The sequence below is a fragment of the Bos indicus x Bos taurus genome, chromosome 7 (assembly GCF_003369695.1).
Source record: "Bos indicus x Bos taurus breed Angus x Brahman F1 hybrid chromosome 7, Bos_hybrid_MaternalHap_v2.0, whole genome shotgun sequence".
Taxonomy (NCBI): Eukaryota; Metazoa; Chordata; class Mammalia; order Artiodactyla; family Bovidae; genus Bos; species Bos indicus x Bos taurus.
In genome coordinates, this window is record NC_040082.1 from 102,533,010 (window position 1) to 102,552,926 (window position 19,917).

Genomic DNA, 19,917 nt, shown 5'->3' on the forward strand with positions numbered 1-19,917 from the left:
GGGCATTGACTATCATTGTCACCACCACTGCAGGAGCTGTATCCATGTTTAGTTTTCCTACTGGTTTCCTCTAACTTTACCCCATTTTGTCACCTCTCATCTTTCCTCACAAGGACTTTTGTGGTGACTTAGTGGCAAAATCTGCCTGCCAATGCAGGAGATGCAGGTTTGACTCCTGGGTCGGGAAGATGCCCTGGAGAAGGAAATGGCAACCCACTCCAATGTTCTTGCCTGGGAAATCCCATGGGCAGAGGAGCCTGTTGGGCTACAGTACCCAGGATCACAAGAGTCAGACACGACTTAGCTACTGAACACCATCATCAAATCTCCCATCTACCAGTTAACCTTGCCTTTGTATTGTCAAAGCTGCTCAACATTATATTTGTCCTGGCACCATATTAAGTTCATAGGTCCCTATTTTTTTTAATCAAATACTGCAGTAGTGATTTAATCAGTATAAAATTTTAAGAGCTTTAGATCTGTAATAAAAAATCCAAATTTGGGGAAGGAAGGGCAAACTTTAAAACAGCAGCCAGTAGAGAAGGGCTGGGGATGGTGTGGGCGAGTGAACAGGCACCTCAGAGCTGTGGGGACGTGTTATCGACCACTGTCAAACTAGTTTCCTGGTTTCTCATGGAAAACATTTTATACACCTGGTTTTTTCCTTTTATACTTAAGGTCAATCAGTGTTCAGATAGGCCCATTCCTTGTTTTTCTTGCTGATATTACCACACAGGTGCCTATTTAAGGGAAATCTGGTTTATGTGGTTCTGCAGAGGAGCCTGGTAGGTTGCAGTCCATGGGGTCGCTAAGAGTCGGACTCGACTGAGGGACTTCACTTTCACGCATTGGAGAAGGAAATGGCAACCCACTCCAGTGTTCTTGCCTGGAGAATCCCAGGGACGGGGGAGCCTGGTGGGCTGCCGTCTATGGGGTCACACAGAGTCGGACACAACTGAAGTGACTTAGCAGCAGCAGCTTCAGTAAACAGTTCATTTCAGGGCCCAACAGAGATCTATGATTACATTGCGTATCAATGTACAAACAGTTGTTCACCTCACATTTATCACCTACCTTTTCTTGCACAGTTAGCCTGTATCATGGCTTTGGTTTCACTTACATTTCCCATCAAATCAATTTTCCAACCACTTGATCCAGGAATCCCTCCTCCTGAGGCCTCTAACCTGGCTGCTGCACACACCAACCAGTCATGGCTGGGGGGTGTTTGTGGATCTCCCTTCTGCAGAACACTGACTCCTACATTCCCCCTACCCACACCCATCCCCAAGCTCTACCCTTAGACAAAAAGACAGCAGTAGTCACAGGATGATAATTTTATATTCAGTACAAATGTTTATTTTTGCAATGAGAACTGCACAAAAAAAAAAAAAAAACTTTTAGTATATAAGTGAAAAGTCTACGAATTCCCTTCTACAAATGTCTAAAGTGTTTAATACAAGTCTCAGATTCACTGACATAATTATTGGCCAAGCGATCCGTGCATACAGTACAGTATGGGCTCGTACACACCTCTTACTCTTGTATAGAACTAAGATTTCTAGTACTGTGGGAGGGGTTGGGAAGTGGCCAGAGAAATTAAATAGTAGATCCAAGTTCTAATAACAACCCAGTTAGAGAAACACCCTTCAGGGAGGTGTGGAGAGGGCCATGGCAGAGTTAAATCTTTAGAAGGAAGGTGCAGACAAACCGTTTCTCCAGCTAAACAGACTTGGCCTGGGGAAGTTTCTGAACAAAACACCGAACAAAAAATGAGAGTGGGATGAGAAGGAAGAAACCCCATGGAACCAAAATATAAGTCACACTTGAACCAGCACAGTGGTTTGTTTATAAGGAAGTGCTGTGGGAGGGGGAAGAGGGTAGGGAGGAGTGTGGAGCAGGAGTGGGGCAGGTCTCTGGCTAAATGCCTGAACTACATATACCATCAATTGGGATGTTTGGCAGATCCCAAACCCAAGATACAGGGCCTTTCTGCTTGAAAAAAAGGAGAGTGTGGGTTAATAAACAGTGCTGGAAATGTTTCAACCACTGTGTCTTTGCATACGTGTAAGTGATAAACTTTCATCTCACATACTGGGGGCTGCTCTTGAGTACTGCCCTTGCCCTGTGGCTGGGGCATGTGTGTACAGATGGGTGCACAGGCAGGCCCAGCAGGGTGTCCACCCAGCAGGCTTGGGGGTGGAGTGGGGTGAGGATCCTATCTGGGGAGATGTACATTATCTAAGTATCTTGTTAACCCTGAGCTTAAATGAAAGGAGTTCGGCAGAGGCAGGCAAGGTGGGAGACGTGGCTCAAGTCCTTTGGGCGAGTGGGAGATCAGGATGGAGGAAGGGCAAAGGGAAAGAATACTGTCTGGACTTTGGCCAGGTTCTGCTGGAGCATGTCACCAACTTCGAGTCCACAGGGAGAAGGGATACCTGGGCTCCCAGTTAACAGCTTCAGTCTAGAGGGGGCAGCTCCTGCCCAGGGACAGGCCAGGTGGTCCCAGGCGGTAGTTCTTGTACCAAGGTGGTGCGTGCGTGCGTGCGTGTGTGTGTGTGTATGTTGGGCGGGGGGGGGGGGGGGGGGGGGCAGACTTAGCCTAGGCAACAACAGGTGGTTCACAAAGAAATATCAGGGAGACGCCAGCATTAAAAAAGAGAGATGTGTTTATTCCATGATCAGTACAGACCAAATGCATATTCACCGTATGAAAGTCAAACCAGTCAATGACTCCAGAGTTTGGCCAACACTGAGGCGCCAGCGTCATGGTGTAGAGTGGGTTCTCATGGCACGCGTAACCTCACCAAGGGCTCCAATTATAAAATTAAAAAAAAAAGTCGGGAAGGGGCAGCCGGTTGGTAGGGCCAAGCGCCAGGCAGGGAGTCTCTGCCTCAGTCTGTGGCTAATGGCCCCTTGTGCCCACCTCACCCCCTGGCCCTTCCTCTCCTGGTTTAAAAAAAAAAAAAAAACTCAAAAAACTCAAAAACAAACAAAAAAAAAAACCCCAACAGATTTTACATTAAAAATAAAAAGAAGCCAACAAATGGGGGGAGGAAAAAAGAATAAGAAAACGCAGTTTTCTGGTTTTATAATTAAAAACAGACTAGTAAAAGTTTGAAACTGAGTAAAATGTAGGCAGTTTTTTTTGTGTGTTTTGTATTTTGTGTGTGTGTGGGTTTTTCTTTTTTTTTTTTGAGTTTTTTTTACACCAGTTTGGTGGAGTCACCAACAAACTTCAAACAAAGATATGCCAACTATGTTTCACTACACAGTACAGCCACGGTCACACACTACCCACAGCGCGGTGGCAGCCGCCGCTCAATGAGGAGACGATCACACCATTTCAGAGATAAGCAGTGCCATTGTGTCTGGAGGAGAAGAGAGAATTAAAAATAAAATAGAATTCAACAAAAAATATATATATAGAAAAAAACAAAACAAAACAAAACCAGAAACACAGGTGGGAAGGAACTGACTTTGGTTGGTGGCCTCACTCGCCAGGCGAGGCCGGCCCACACACACGCGTGTGACAGTCACCTCGCTCCAGATTGCCATGGACACACACACACCTCCACGGCACTATTCCCTTTTGCACAAGCGAACACTTACAGAGAGCGGCTCTCAATTAAAGGCTTGTGGGGGGAGGGGAAGGGAGGGGTGGGGTCTGTTCAAGGCAAAGTCAGTGCCAGCAAGGGGGTGGGCCAGCGCCCTTGCCACCTCCAGCTCTTGCAAGCCTGCCCTGGTCTCCTGGGTGTGGGCAGCGGCAGCTGGGGTGTGGGAAAGGACTCCCGGTGGGCAGGACGTCACGAACGTCACGCTCTTGGGGACAGTAAACCAGTCACGGTGGCGGCAGCAACGATGTCCTGTGTATACTGTGTAGACATTTGGCAGAGAGAAGGGCCTCTGCCCCACACGCGGGGACTCGGGGCTTGGGTCTAGCCGGCACTTGCTCATGGCGAGGCGTGCCCTGTGCCGATGTCCTGTGGGGGTGGCAGGACGTGCGGCTGGCTGTAAGGCAGACAGGCTCTGCGATCCTCAGCTGCCCACCAGGCCTGCCCCAGGCATAGCATGCAGGAGAGCCAGGCCTGAAGACACCCCCTCGCCGCTGCTACTGCCTCCGTTGCTGCCCCTAACACTATGGAGAGTCAACGTTTTGCCAGGAAATCAAAGTCAGAAGTCACCCAGGTGCTCTCAGAAAAGATTTTCTTCAAATATTGACAACAGATCACTCTGAAAATTCATGTCAATGGTAGCTGCCATCTGGAGGAGAGAGGAGGGTAAGAGGAAGTGAAATTTCATGCTCTGCCCTTGCTCCCAGAATCCCCGCCCTGCCCTCCATCGACGGCTCTCCCCACAAGCCCACACTGTAGTACTTCCTGAATCAGGCCTGAGCACCCTGGAGGCCCAGAGGGCCAGCACAGCACAAACAAGGAGAGCTCGGCCCCCGCCACCTCCTGGACCTCAGGGTCCCCTTTCTCAACTCCCCCAGGGGTGGATCTCTTCCCAGCAGTGCCCAAAGCCCCCCGGCTCACCGCTTCCCGGCGCCTTCGCTCCTGCTCCTGCTTCCGGGCCAGCTCTCGCTGCTGGTCCAGCATGGACTGGGGCTGGGAGCTCCGGGCCTGGGGGGCGGCGGCGGCAGCTACAGCAGCTGCCTGTTGCTGCTGCTGCTGCTGTTCCTGGCGCTGCTGCTGCTGCTGCTCCTGGCGCCGCCGTGCCTCCTCATGGGCTCGCCGGGCCTGCTCCAGCGCATCCTCATCCTCCCGGCTCCTGAGCAGGGCAGGGCTCTGTGTCAGCATCCACATGGGGACAGGTTTGAGCCCAGGGAGCCCCACGCCCCACCCAGATCCCACGCCCACCTCATGCGCTCCTGCCGCAGCCGCTCCTTCTCCTTCTCTGCGTGCTCAGCCTGCGCCTTCAAGGCCTTCTCGCGCTCCTCCTTCTCTCGGGCTGCGCGGCGGAACTGCTCGAAGCTGTCGCTTGAGGACTTTGCTGTGGAGGATGGGGTGGTGGGATGCTTCTGCACCAGGCTAGCCCAGGAGCCCATGTTCTTGATTTTTAGGTCCTGTGAGACAGATAGACCACGGGGCTGGTGAGGCACTCTGCTGTGCCTGGACTCCTCAAGAGGCCTGAAGTCTGAGGATGCACCCACCCAGGCAGCTCCCTGAGTGCCCTGGGTGGGGTGGGAGTGAAGGGCATTCATGGCTCCAACTGCTCCTACCTTTTTGGGTGCAACTGGCGTCTTCGGCTCCTGTTTCTGTTTGTCCTTGTCTGGGGCCCCTGGTGGGGGTGCATTCTGCTCAGGGGGCCGAATGACAGGCCTCCCGACATCCACAGGCTTCATCTCAGGCCCTGGAACACAAACAGCCCATGGGCCTGGGCCCTACCCACCTCAGCAGGGCATGGCTGACCGGCCCACAGAAAGTTCACACCCAGTGCAGGCTCCCGGAGACCCTCAACCTCTGCAGGGGTTGGAGAGGGCACTCACGCTGGGGCAAGTGGACAGGGGCCTTGATGCTCTCCGGGTGCTTGGGGGGCTCCGGCCGCAGTGAGGGGCTGAAAGGCTCACTGCGGATGATGGGTGAGTGGATCTTCTCCTCCTTCACCACCACCAGAGGCTGGGGCTGGACCACAGAGGCCGCTCGGAGCTCCTGGGACAGCACAGGCATGGCAGCTGGTGAGGCAGACAGCCACCTCTGGTCCCGCCTGTCCCCACCCCTGGGGGCTGATGCCCAGCCCTGTCCTTTACCTGCTTCTTAGGCTGGACATTTTGCTGGGGTGGCGACTGGTGGGTCAGGCTCTGGAACTGTGGTATCTGGGGGGAATGTATCATAAGCGGGGAGGGGGCTTCACGGAGGTGACCTAAGAGAAGGAACAAGGAGCTTATCAGCCAATCTGGTGTGGAGGTCACAGGCCCTGAGCCCAGCCAGGGAAGCCCCACAACAGCTCAGCCCCTGGCACCTCGGGCCCTCTGCTCACTGTGCTGTGCTTAGTGGCTCAGTTGTGTCTGACTCTGCAACCCCATGGACTATAGCCCACCAAGCTTCTCTGTCCATAAGAATTCTCCAAGCAAGAATACTGGAATGGGTAAATTCCTTCTCCAGGGGAACTTCCCAACCCAGGAATCAAACCAGGGTCTCCTGCATTGCAGGCGGATTCCTCACCAGCTGAGCTCATTATGTTCACTGCGCTCACTGTAAAACAGGGCTCTACGGAGCCATGAACTCAATTCTGGTTGTTGATAGCACTGTGTGTCAGGAAAAACAGCCTTCATTAAGAAACTTTAAGAAGTACAGATACATCTGGGCCTACGTGGGGTCTGGACTTAAGTCCTTTTTAAAAGTTCTTCAGGTGGTCCGATGGTACGATCTGGGTCAAACACGACGGATGTCAGTAACCCCACAGAGCAGGCAGCCTCGGTGCCCAGCTGTCCCCATGTGACTAGGCCAGTCTGCCTGGACAGCTGCTTCGGGTCTAAGGCCGGACCCCCAGGAACCTCCCCAACACAACTCAACCTGCAAGGCCCACAGAGTAGGGAGAAGGGCCCGGCACACCCACCTTCATCCAAGCCAATGCTGGGGGTACCCAGGCAGCCTTGGCCCAGGCCTGCCAGAAATCCACAAACACACAAGTACAACAAGCCCCCCCCCCGGGGGGTCGCTCCCTTGGGAGCCCCTTCTGAGGAGGATCTAGCTGATGGCTCCCAGGCCTGTGACATGGAGGCATCTCCTGCCTCCTGGTGGCTCACTCAGCAGGACCTAAAGGGGAGCCGAGCAGCCTGGGGCAATGCCTGCAAGTTGGCCTTCCCCAGAGTTGCTTGCCAAGCCTCCTTGGCCTCCAAAAACTTGGCCTTTGACCCAGAGCCCCCAGCTGGACTCCAACACACATCACTCCCTGTGACCCAGTCTAGGCCACAGAACTCAAGCGGAAATGGGCCCAGGGACTGTAAGCACAGGCAGCCAGAGGGAACCTGCCCTGCTCCAGATGCTGACTCTTCCAAAGGTATCTCATCACCAGACGAGCCCTGGTCTCAGACTTGAGGAAACCCCCAGCCATCTGCAAGCTGCTGGGACCGTTACTGGTCTTCCCGAGAAACGACGGCCAGCTGCTCTCAGCTCAGGGTGCACAGCGAGCCACTTGGCACCTACAACTTTTACCAGGTTTAGGAAAAATCACAGCCTTAAGCCAACAGCTTTATTCAATTTGTTGGCAGCACCCACAGCACCCCTCAGGTCAGGCTGCACAGTCTATGTGCCAAGCCCAGGACCCTCAGCTCTGACCCTCACATGTCACCACACCATGAGGCATCAACAAGAATACTGCCAGACTGTTTTGGTCAGAGACACCTAGAAAACAAGTATTCAGGAAAGGCAGGAGGGCTTGGCCTGCCCGATGCTGTTGACTGAAAATGGGCAGCGGAGGTCAGGCTAGAGACTGGGAGCAGAAGACACGAGTGGTTTCCCAGAAAGTTGTGCGCTACCTTTGGGCTTCAGCCCAATTCTCCCTGACATGTTTCCAGCTCCACCAGGGGGGCCTCCTGACACCAAAAGCAGAGCACCTTTTCAGGCAGGTATCCAGAGAGCCACTGCTGCCCAGATTTGCTCCTGGCTCAGCCTGGACCTTATACCCCACTGTTTGTTAAACCAGCTCCTGCTCATTCTAGTCACCTCCAGGAAGCCTGCCCCAACCCCCAGAGGCAGAGGAGGTACCTTCCTTGGGCTCTCAGCTCCCCTTCCTACAGGAATCACCATGCACTGTAATGCTATCTTGACTGTGAGTTCCAAAAAACTGACCAACTGAGGGCTTAATCTGTCACCTTGGCTTGAAAGCAAGATGCACACCTGATTAAAACACTGTATCACTGCCTCTTTTCAGCTGTGTCTCTCCAACCAACCCAGAGCCTCCGAGACTTAGCTCTGAGCTCACGTCAGCCTGCTGTGCCCAACTGACCCACCTGGCTCCTCGGGGATGAGATTCTGGGCCTGGAGCCAGCCTCCCCAAAGCCCGGGGGCAGGGTGGGGACACTTACCAGTGGAGTAGGGGTCTGACTTGTGGTGCCGGGGTGAAGGGTGGTGCTGGATGACTTGTTGAGGCTTGGCAGGCTGCGGCGGGGGTGGCTGCTGGCCTGTGGGTGGGTGGGGTGGCTGCTGGCCAGGGGGCGGCGGGGGCTGCTGGATGTGAGCGGGGAACTGCATGGGCTGCATGTGCACAGGCCGTGGGGGGGGCTGGTGCTGCTGCTGGGGGGGGGGCTGGGGTTGGGGTGGGGGTGGGGGTGGCGGCTGCTGCTGCTGCTGCAGCTGCTGCACGGAGGGATGGGGAGGCGGGGGCAGGGGGGGCGGGGGCTGCGACTGCACCTTCACGGAAGGGAGTAGTGGCGTGGGGGGCTGCACCTTCTGCAGCTGCTGCAGGTAGAGCTGCATCTGCATGGAGGTGAGGGGCGGGGCAGGCGGCTCTTCGTCCTCCTGCAGCAGCACTTGGGGGGGCTGAGCCATGGGGGGCTGCGGGAGGAGGGGTGGCTGGGCCAGGGCGGGCGACACAGTGGGGGGACGGGAAGCCTTGGGGGGCAAGGCGGCAGCTCGGTTACTGGGCCGTGATGGCTGCTGAGGCAGCGCGTTGTGCAAAGCTGCAAGGACGGGAGCCAGGTGGTGAGGCTCACACACTGTGCGGCCCCCGGCCCAGCCTTTCTCCTCCATCCCGCCCTCTGACTTGTCTCCCTTCAACTGGCAACCTCTCCCCACCCTCCTTGGCTTCCCCAGAACTCGAGAGTCAGGATGGCATCCAGGGAGGGCTACAGGAAGAAGCCCCCCCCCGCCCCACCCCCCCACCAGCATCATCCTGCCCTGTGCTCCGTGCCCCTAACTTTCCTCCCTCCCCTCCAACCGTTCCACTCACCCTCCAGGTCTTTCGTCATCCCCACATCCCTTGCAGGATGAGAGTTCATGCCCTCCCACCCCTGACTGGGAGCCACAGAGTAGTCCCATCCTTTCCCACCTCGCACTGCGAGGCCTGGCCCACCAGACCTGGATCAGTATCTTCTGCACCAAAGCACGGTCTCTCCTCGCAAGGCCTGTCCTGTCCACACTTCTGGCATCATTTCCAGAATGGGCCCAAGGAGCGGCTAATCGACCCCGAGCAACCAGACAGCTGAGGCTAAGAGGGATTCTACCCGTGGCTCAGAGGAGCCCGTCACCGTACTAAGACCCGAGTGGGCACGGTCACCGCTCACCTGGAGGAGAGACCACCGAGTGCTGGTTGAGATGAGGCGGAGTGCTGTGCTCAGGAGGCTGGGGCAGGTGAGGGGGTAGCTCGGGCTGTGGCAGGTGCAGGATGGGCTGGGTGAAGTGGCCGATGGGGTCGAAGACACTGCCTGGAAGCTGGGGCTCCAGCACAGGCACCTGGGCGGCGATGAAGGGTGGAGGCGAGGACTTCATCGCGGGGGCCGCCTGCTGTGGCATGGAGGGGGGCGGGGGCGGGGCCGGGGGCTGCTGCGGAGGCTGCTGCTGGGGCGGCGGCGGCGGCGGCGGGGGCTGCTGGGGCGGCGGCGGCGGCGGGGGCTGGGGCATGGGGGCCGGGGCCTGCTGCATCTGCTGATGGTGGTGGTGGTGGTGCTGCAGACAGACAGGACAGGCTGACATGAGGTAGGCCACAGTGTCTGGGCCAAGCACAGGACCCCTCCCCGCCAGGGCCCACACAAGCAGGCAGCCACTGCCCACCTGCTCAAAGACACCCCTGAAACCACCTACCTTCTTCTGCTCCCTCCCAGGGTGCCCCTTCTTTTTTGACTTCGGAGCCATCTCTGTGGAGGTAAAGAGAAGGCGGTGAGGCTCTAAGGGAGAAGACTGGGAGCGGGCCTTCCACGCAGAGTGAGGAGAAAACAGAGGGTGAGTTCAGGAGAAGGGCCAAGTGACAGTGAGAGGGAGGGTGGCCGGGTTCCGTCTGGGAGGGGTCACAGGGGAGGGAAAGATGTGTGGGTGTCACCTACCCATTTGCCTGCGGCTTTTTTTCCTAGCAGGGACCATGCCTAGCTTCCCCACCAAACTCCAGACCATCAGCTTCATGACAAGAGCACACCCGAACGTGTGGGGGACTGAACTACGAGGGACCTCCTGGCTCAACCGTCTCCCCTTCTTGGCTAGTCAGAGGCCTCCACAGGGATCTGAGCATCTGCACCCCAACCTGCTTCACCCTGGGACCACCACGGTGCTTGAAATGATCTTATCCATTTAAGAAACTAGTAAAGTAAGGCTCAGAGAAGTTGAGGGACTTGCCCCAGCCACACAGCCCAAAAGTAACAACTCAGCGGCCTCCAGCTGCACTGCCCTCTGACACTTGCGCCTTCCCATTGTCCCAGGAGAAGCAGAAATGTACAGGTGGTGACAGGGACCACTGGTGCCAGCACGGGCCAAGGCCCTGGCCACAGAGCCGTGGGACAGGCGAGGAGAGCGCTGCCAAGCGGGAAGTGCTGACAAGCAGGAAGTGCTGACAAGCTTGTGCATTTTGTGGAGGGAGAGAAGCCAGCCAGCCAGCCTCTCTGGACGACCCAGGAACCAATGAGGGAGGCACTCGATGCTGTGGCCAGCAGAGGCGGCGGCCACTGGCCAGACTCCTCTTCCTCTCAGGAGACCAGCCTCAGAGAAGTCCCTGTGTTGGGACATGGTTCATGTGCTGTAGGGAGACAAAGTATGTGTCCTGGCTTCTCAGGAGCCCATGGCTTGTTGCTGCCACTGTGTGGGCACATCTGGGGTGTGCCCGTCTCTGTGAGGAGTGTGCAAGAGCCACCCTGAGCCCCTCTACCCCGCCTCTATAGAGCTTCATGCTAAGGAACTTTGGCCCACAGGATTCCCCTCGCCAAACACCGCTGGGTGCACATCCTGGAGCGGGAGACAGGGAGGGTAAGCCTGGCCAGGGCTCGAAGGCTGGGAAGGGAAGCCACCGACCACCAGGTGGGAGCTGGGATCTCGTCGCTTCGCGTGGCCTCCCCTGCGCTCCTCACCAGGGTACCGGCTCTTGCCGCTGGTGCTGGAGGACACATGCTTTTTGCCCAAAGTGGGGCTAGCTCCGCTGGTAGCTGCTTCACGGAGGGCAGTGCTAAGGAAGCTTTGGAGAGGCGTACGGCCTTGGTGTAGTGTGCCACTTAGAGGGGTGAGGGAGACCTCGTGCCCTGCCAGAACTCACCATTCCATGCAAGAGGTAAGACAGTGACACAGAACTCTGCGGCTACAGACACGTTTTTACCTGAGTGGCAGTGACTAGGGACACCTGGGGTGGGGGAACTGCAGGCCCAGCCCCAAACCCAGATACTAGAGATGCCAGGATACAGGGCTCAGGACTCTACAGGTCACGTATGAGACCTGGTAGAAAGGACACTCGAGTCACAACGTATGAAGGGAGCAGTTTGGGTAATTTGCAGGATTGGGCCACGAGCCGGGTGTCTGGGACCTCGGGGTGAAGGAACGCTGGGCCACACAGAAGATGGAAGCCCAGGGCTGAGGGGACCCTACACACACAAGGCTGGAGCATGGCACACAGGAGGAAGAGGACGGGGCGTTCTCCCAGGCCGGGCTCCCCTCCCAGGGTAGATGCCAGCAACAGAAATTGCAGCTCAAGGGAGGCTGGGGGCAGGAAGGCGGTCAGTGCATTAAGTATGACCTGGATAGGACACTGTGTCGCAGGGAAAAGGTTGGATGGGGTTGAGATGGCCTTTCATCTCATGGCCTTGGTGGGGAAAACACTTTTTTCCAACACAGAAGAGGGACAAGTGGCTTTGAGCCCTCACCACCTCCCTGCAGCCATGAGCAAGAGAGGCCCACTGGGGGAACTAGAGGGGACAAAGTGCAATGGGGCCCTTAAGGATCCAGGGAGTGGGTATCAGCTGCCTTAGAAAGGTCACCAGGAGTATCACCCCCAAGCTGCACAGAAGTGCGGGGTAGGGCTGGCCTAGAGCGGGAGAGAAGGTGGGAGGCACCCAGCAGACCACCAGGACCAGAGGACTCAAGGCGCTGGCGGCAGGGACCAAGGGGTGCTGGAGCCTATTTGGGGCTGTCACAGCTGGCTCACATGCACCACTCGCCTCGTGGTAGGAAGACAAGACAGGAAGTGTACAACTTCACCACACACCAGCCCCAAGACACCCCCCACACAAAACTCTCTAGAAAGGGTTACATGAAGATGGCCTCAAGTACTGTGTGATCTTTATTCCATGAACATCTTGAACTCAACACAAATTTCAGCTTTACATAAGATGGTAATTGTACAAAGAATTAAAACGTTTTTGTAAAATCTGATTAAAACACTGATTCCTCCCCACTCCCCCACAACTCAAGGGAAGGAGACAGGACGGAAGGCAAGGGCAGAGGTGCAGAGCCCCTCAACTGAACAGACTGGAAGCCTCCGCACCAGCAGACACCCGGCCTCCCACCCTTCCCTAGAGCAACTTCTCAGGCCCGGCTGGCACCAGCCAGCGCCCGCACACTGGAGGCTGCCGAAAGGGTGGGCAGGCTTCTGCTCGCTCTGCTCTTCCTGGGGCATCGGTGCCAGCCCGAATCGAACGATCAAGTTCTCTGTCAGACGGAAGCACCATGGGCAAGGACAGGACCCCTGAACAGAGAAGATGCAAGGATCACATAGGAAGAGCTGGCCTGGGGCTACAGCCTCTGTGCCCACGAGCGGGAAGGGGTGGGGTGGCACACAGGCTGACGCCATGGGAATCTAGCCTGCCATTTGCTCCAAGACGGCAGAATCTTCCCAGAAAGACAATGCCAGCAGCTTCCCAACTGTCCTGTGGGAATCTCTGGGCATGAAGCCCCCGGACCCAAGCCAGGCCAAGCAGTACTGGAAACATCAGGAACAGGCCAAAGGGCAGCTCAAAATAGTCTGTTTGGCAAACGAGCTCAACTGGAAGCTGACCGGCTGGAGGATCCGGGAGCAGCTGAGGAACTCCCAAGTATCACTGCAGGGCCCGAGGGGCTCCGGGGAGGCTGAGAGCAGAACCCAAGGCCAAGAGCAGCCTGGGGCTGTTACAACTGCTTGGGCTCAAGGTCCCAAGGAGCTGGGGAGGGGGCCAGGGCTTCCACACAGGCGCTGGCCAACTGCACCTCCTCAAGCCCACTCCAAGGTGCAGGAGGAGGCTGATCCCAAAATGCCAGGAGACGGTCAGGCCTCGAAGTACACACCAACTACATTTAAAACAAATGCTATTCCTTAGGGGACTTTACACGCCAGGCAGTTTTCTGCTGAGATGCTGGATTCATGACTAAAAAAGGGCTGATGTTTATTTTTAGAGCCAAAAAAAAAAAAGCCTATCCAGTGCCTCTCAGAGGGCTTGGATGATGTGGCCCACCCGGCGGCTCCCATCACTCTTGGGGGCTGAACTGAGGGGAGTACCTGCATGGGCACGAAGAGGGCCCAAAGGCTCCAATGCCCTCACCACTGATTGGTCCAGCCCTCTCGTGCTACTAGCCCAGATCTCGACCCCCAGCGGGGGCAAGGACTGTGGGCTGCAGGAGTCAGGTCAGCCGGCGGCACGGCCACGTTTCCCCAGATGTCCCTCACTCCCGGCCTGCCCGGCAGCTCCTGCGGTCTGCGTCTATGTACCTGGGAAGAGAGGGGCAAGGAGGCCGCCTAGGAGGTACTTTCCCTGTGCGACTTTAGGAGAAGAGGCCAAAGAAATTGGGAAGATGCCCAACAGACAACAGTGGGAACGATGAAAACAGAGAGAGGACTCCAGGGGGCTGTGGGTCAGCTGTGGCTGGTGGGCGCCTCTGGCCAACAGAGCAGCGTGGGCCACCAGAGAAGGCAGGCTGAGGGACAGCCCCAGGGAGCCGTGGGCCCAGCTGGCCTCGCCTCTAAAGCCTCGCTCCTCACTTGGGGAAACTCTAGATGTCACAATGTTCTTCCTGAGGCTGAGTTGAGTGAGATCTTTCCTGGGCTAACATCATTGGAAGGTCCAGGAGGGAAGCAGTTAGGATCCAGAGTCCCCCCAAAAGAGGGAGGGGTGGAGACAGAAAACGCATCTGTGACGGGCGGGGCCTTGCACACGGAGCAGCACCGCATGAATGTGTGTGCAGGGGGATTGTCATCACCCTCTGGGAGATGCCACCCACTCAGAGGACCCCAGACGACCAGGGAGGCTGGGCAGAACAGCCAGGCAGTCTTTACACAGGAGGCCCGGGCGGGCGGGCAGCCAGGCAGGCAGCCTTCCCGGAGGCGGGACTAGGTGTGAGCTGCTGGACATGACTAATCCACCCCGGGGGACAGGCCCAGGGCTCTGAGGAATTCCATAACTTGATGGAGTCCTGTCCCTTTCACGGAAGAAAATGGACTTAAGCTATAGCTTGCTGGGAAGGAATCTGGAACTGAAGACCGTTTTATTAAGAGTCCGTGTCCAATGATTAGGCAGGACCTACGTAGAGGGAGAGAGAAACCAGTGTGAGAGAAATGGTGTGGAATGTACCGTTCAAGTCATAAAGAACAGAAGAACTGCAGACCAAGCCAGCCTCCGGTGCCCCGCCTGCTGTCAGGGCACGAGAAGACAGCGCCGCAACTGGGAGTTCCACCCCTGCCTGGCCAGCTGCGGGTGGGGACAGGCCCACCTTCCCCTGAAAAGGGCCTCAGATCAGGCACGCACAGATATCTCCAGAACCGCCTGAGCCCGCTCATGCCTCTAGACAGAATGGCTTCCAGTAACGAGCTCCATGTGTGTGCACTGCGTGCTGGGGTCTCCTTTGCTGGGCTCTGCGGCTGAGAGATTACCCCGCCTGTCCTCTCCTTGCCTCACTTCTGAAGTCCCGCGTGGTGTGCCACACCCACTGGGCACCCACAGATTCTGTCCTTACCCTCCAGGGTCCACTTTTCTGCACCCTATCTCAGCGAGGTAATGCTGACCCTGCCTTGGGGCTCAGCTGGAAGGAGGGAATGCCCCTAAGAAAGGAGCTCTGGAGTGCAGGACCTCTAGCTAACAGCCTCTGCATTCCTCTGAACTCCAAGAAACAAGCAAAACTATAAAAAAGAGGAGCCAGTGACATACACTGTTAAGGAAGAGAACAAATTAAAAATAAAAACAAGTTGAGGAAGAAAGTTGTCCTTTCTTTTTTCCCAGGCATCGAATGCAGCTTCCTTTGACTGGGGAGAGGGGCTGGGGCTCTTTCCCACCCACAGAGCAGAGCAGATGCTTCTGTTAGAATCACGGATGCAACCAACACTGCACTCCCATGGTCCCCAAGTGTGTGTGTGTGTGTGTGTGGGAAAAACCCGCCCACCGGCTGCTCTCTCATTCAAGGCACATTCCACAAGGCGCGCCCTCGCCCGGGAAGCCCTTGCATCCCTCCCTGCATGTGTGTGGGTGTGAGGGGTCGCCTGGCACTGCAGGCAGATTGGCTATAGCCCCATCCTCCAGATCTCTTCCTACCCCCACCCCCGCCAGGGACTCAGCCCTTCCCCAAGAGCAAGCATCACACCCTTGGAGTGGGCAGCAGCAGGCCTCAAGACGGGACAGGAACCGAGTCATTCCAAGACCCAGGGTCGCGGAAGTTGAGGTTGGTTGTCTAGGAAGAATGCCCCACGGCCTCTGTCTGCACTTTCCAGCTCAAATCTTTCCAAAACATAAAGCATTCCTTTTCCCCCTGGAGCTATTAAGAAACACCCACATGCTCCAATCCTGGGAAAAGGAAACCAGGAGACTAAAATAGCTGGTGCATGCTCTCTCTGCAACTAGAAGACCAAAACCAAGTCCAGGAGAATGCTCTGAACTCCTATCCTAGCCTAGGCTAGGGATGCTCCTGAGAGGGACAGGAGGTGGTGTCCAGCCCTGTGTGCCCATAAAACCTGTGGGTAGCACTGGGGAGGAGCCAGACATCAATCAGCAATGGGATGGGGTGAAAGTTTACGCTGGCTCAGGGGTAGTGGGAGGGTGGCCCTTGTACCACTGTCTTTGTCCCAATACTAAACCTCTCAAGCAAATTCAGAGTTTAAGCACAATCAAAGCTCAATGGAAGACTATGACTCAGGTAACAGTTGGGTTCTAAAGATGTGGTGGGTCTGGCCAACAGTGCTGCCTGCTGCTCACGGGAGGAGGAGCACATGGTGCCTGGGGCGCAAAGACCCCCCCCCCTTCTGACCCCAGTCTGTGGATGCACTGCATCCCTGAACAGTAGCCCTGTCCCAACAGCCAGCCCCCCTGTCCTGAGCAGTTGGCAGCATCCTTGTCTATGGACAGTGGCCAGAGATGAGACCACGTACCACTGCCCTAGCCCCAATTTAGTGCCTCTGGTCAGTTTCTTTTGGTGATTTGAGTCCTGGGGCTGTGTTGGCAGAACTGACAAATACAGGCCCTTCAGGAATTTCGGCTCTAATCCAAATGGAAACACAAGAACAAGAAGGGCGAAACAGTTAAGCCCCCAGAGACCAAGAGAAATCCCCCCAGTGCCCTCCACCAGGCCCCCACACCCCTCCCTGCCAAGGCAGAACCACCTGTACCTAGTCACAGCAATCTACCCAGCTCCATGGACCCCACACGAGGAACCACCCAGCAAGTAAGCAGTTTCCTGTGCGGGAGGGTGGTGGCAGACAGCCCATCCCCTGGAACCAGGACACGGGCTCCCACTTGGAGCCTGGAACACCTGAGGTGCAGGGCACAAACCTACAGGGTTGTTCCCTCCCGAGAGCAGAAGCTCTCAGTCGGTCCCCGGAGCACACAGATGGCAAAGGAAAAGGCAGAACCACAAAGACAAAGAACGGCCTCGCAAAACTCAAGGTGGGGAGGGCGCCTGGGGAGAAGAAGGAGCTGAGGCAGCCGAGGGAGCCGCCAGGGCTGGACTGCTGGAGCCTGGGAGCCTGCAGGCTGGCGGCTCCAAGACTGTAAATCTTGCCCTCTTTCCCGCCAGGACAGCTGTTCCCAGGACTCTCAGATTACTTGTTGCACAATCTTTCCACTTTCTTTAAAGGAGGGAAAAATGTGAAGGAAAAAAAAAAATCTCGGCAGCAGCAGAGAGCTGCTGGAAATGCCGTCATGGTTACTCCACAGGAGGCGGCATCAGGCGGGGTGCAGGGCACTCAGAAGCTCAGGAGTCAGGGACAAAGGCCACAGTCCGAACTCAGGACTGGGACACCAGGGTGTGATGGTCACGATGCCGTAAGGCGCCACGCTGGGTGGGGCCTGGTCGCGCGGGTTTTAGCCCTCAGGTCCTCTGCCAATTTGAATCTCTGGGGTTTTCTCTGGTTGCTCAGATCCTTAGGGGAAAAGGCTGCAAAACCCCTAGTAGGAGAAGCCTGCTAGAAAACACAGGAGGTACAAAACCCCAGAAGCAAAGGCAAACCTGAGGTTTGGCTGGAACTGAGAGTGAGAGGTCAGCAGCCACCTGGAATGCTAATTAGGCCCAAGAATACAGCCATTCACCCTGGCCAGTGCACTGGGCCCTGACCCAAGGCCCCACTCTGCCTCAGCAAGCACGGGGTGTGGCTCCCCCTACTGGCCAGCAGATTTTAAAAACACACTGGAAGAGGGAGCTGGTTAGGAAGAAAGGAAAAAGGGTAAAGGATAGAGACATGACCAGCAAACTACCCACAGCAGTCTCTGCATACAACAGGAGCTCAATAAATACAGAATATCCTCAATGGATTTCACATCACTTGGGCCCACTGAAAGGAGGTAGTCCAGAGCACTGGTGTCCTAGAGAAGGCTCCCCTCCCCCCTCCCCTGGGAAACCTAGAGTCCTTACAAGGGGAAAGGAACAGTGACAAGGTCCAGGGGACCCCTGCCCCACAAGACCCACACACCTCAGAGCAGCACCACTCTTCAACTACTGCAAATAATCCTCATACCTCCTCGGCACCACCGGATCACATTATCTATCTATGTGAACTAAGTGGAGCTTGTCATTTCCCTCCAGTTACAGTAAAGTACCAGAGACAGGATTAGGCATACGGAAGAATACGCCAGGAGCCTTGCTGCCCACCGTGAGGTGCACACTGCAGCCTGCCTGGAGGGACCGGCCCAAGGCAGGCTCGTGGGCGGTCTGCAGACTGCCGACTCAGCCGATGAAGACACCTGCCTGCCCACCAACAACCCTATTCACCCAGACACAGAAGTCAGCTCCACCTCAGAGCAGCCTAGTCACCAGGCTTCTTCTCAGCCTCTCCTCTGGGCCAGTCTGAGCATCAGCTCCCAAGAATAACCAGAAATGCTTGTGTCTGGAGGAAAGGTCCCCTGCCCCACCACCGGCACAGCTCTCAGCATCTCCACCTGCCCCCGCCTCCCACGTCAAGGCTGCTGCTTAGCCGCACCAGGGGGCACACGTGCACGCCCGTGGAGCATGGAGAGAACGAACTGTTAAGAAATACAGGACACGCATGTCCAAGTGCGTGCAGTTAGGAGCAGCCAATGCAGCAGCGAGCAAACTCCGGGGAGAATGGCAGTGCTCTAAGCCCCGGGAACAGCGGGGCCAAAAGCAGGCTGCTCCACCCCTGCCGAAGCACATCACTGGAAAGGGCCGAGCTGCATGCAACAGTGCTGCCGGGGGACTCTGAGGCTGGGCAGGGTCACGCCAAGATCAATTCCATCATCTGCCCCTATTCCTCCTTTCCCAGGGCTCTGCAGTGTTAATACCACTGGCCACTGGTCTCCGCCCCCAGCCCAGGTCAGGGGTGGGGTGGAGGTAGGTGCTGGGATACCCACCACCCCAGGTAGAGGTCAACATGGTGACCAGGAAGATGGACAGACGGGAGGGCCCAGCAGGTTCTTATGACTGCCGTCTCTGCTCTCTGGTAGCCTGGACGCAGGGTGGAACACAGGCAGGAGTGTGGTGAGACAACATCAAAGACACCTAACCTGTTTCAGAGTCTTCGCTGTCAGAGGAGCTGGACTCGCTGGTGCTCTCCGACTCTGAGGATGAGAAGCCCTTCATCTTGGAGGAGCCAGCAATGACATCAACTTTCTCAGCTGCAATAAAGCAACGGGGACAACAGAGTCAGGCAGGGCCCAGAGCCCCATGAGCCAGAGGGCTGCTCCCAAAGACCGGCTGCTGTCCTTCCAGACCCCGGCCCAACCCACACTTCCCAAGGGTGCAGCTAGCCTGGCACCACCCATGCCAGCCAAAATCCTGGCTTATACTCAACTTTCAAGGCCCCTTCAATCTCTCAAAATTCCCTCTCACAGGATTCACTGAGGATCAGGAGACCAGGACAGGAGGGGACTCCCTAACAAGGCACTGCTGGGAGTATGCTCCCTCAGCTACTTTTCTGGCAGTGGGGAGAAGACCTAAAGGGGACACAACAACCAGAGACACAGCAAGACAAGGAAAAGGCCCCAGGGGACCTCCCAGCACCTCAGTGTGCAGAGTGAGGTTCGGTGTCACTGTGTGACACCCTGAACAGAGGGGAGGGAGTACCAAGGACCCCAAGTCAGTCTGGGCTGGAATGAAGGCTGTGTGCAAAACCCTGACTCAGATCCTAAATTCTACTGGTCCTGAGACAAAACTATGAGCCAAGACAAGGCACTGATAACACCAAAGAGCCACTTCAAAGACTCGCAGAGTGGGTCACAAGGAACTAGAGAAGACAGCAGGCAGGTGCAGTGCCAATCTAATGCTTTTCTCCTAGCCATGTCCCCCACCCCAGAGACCCCAAAGAGGTGTGTGTGGGGGGGTGCCTTCTGGGGAAGACTCAGAAGTGGCAACTGAGGATGAAGGCTGCTGCTGGTCAGAGCAAGGCTTAAGACCCCAAGGGCCATCTGCCAGAGAGGTCAAGAAAGGTGCCCCACAGCCTAGGGTCGAGTTTGATGTCACAACCCTCCAGAGGCTTCTATGTCGAGGACACAGACTTCATAATCAGAAATTTAAATAGCCTGCAGAGGGAGAGGGCCGGGATTGCAAGGCCAAGTTAACTAAAGGTACCAATGGGGTCTGGCTAATAGGGGTGCAAGGGCAG

At 56.4% G+C, this 19,917-nt stretch overlaps 1 protein-coding gene across 2 annotated transcripts in view; it reads right to left on the reverse strand.

The window, feature by feature from the left end:
• Window positions 1–2,648: 2,648 nt before the first annotated feature.
• BRD4 (bromodomain containing 4) overlaps window positions 2,649–19,917 on the reverse strand; it is an 87,534-nt gene continuing 70,265 nt past the window's right edge. The window contains exons 11-20 of one of the 2 annotated variants that reach the window (XM_027548042.1): window positions 18,821–18,931; window positions 9,741–9,793; window positions 9,224–9,605; window positions 8,027–8,620; window positions 5,747–5,859; window positions 5,486–5,648; window positions 5,219–5,349; window positions 4,857–5,062; window positions 4,533–4,767; window positions 2,649–4,260 (exon numbers count right to left, since the gene is read on the reverse strand). In XM_027548042.1, the coding sequence (XP_027403843.1) occupies window positions 4,192–4,260; window positions 4,533–4,767; window positions 4,857–5,062; window positions 5,219–5,349; window positions 5,486–5,648; window positions 5,747–5,859; window positions 8,027–8,620; window positions 9,224–9,605; window positions 9,741–9,793; window positions 18,821–18,931 (2,057 nt within the window). In that variant the 3' untranslated portion in view covers window positions 2,649–4,191. Of the gene's footprint in view, window positions 4,261–4,532; window positions 4,768–4,856; window positions 5,063–5,218; window positions 5,350–5,485; window positions 5,649–5,746; window positions 5,860–8,026; window positions 8,621–9,223; window positions 9,626–9,740; window positions 9,794–18,820; window positions 18,932–19,917 lie in introns of those variants that run through there. The other variant, XM_027548043.1, reaches the window with a different exon arrangement.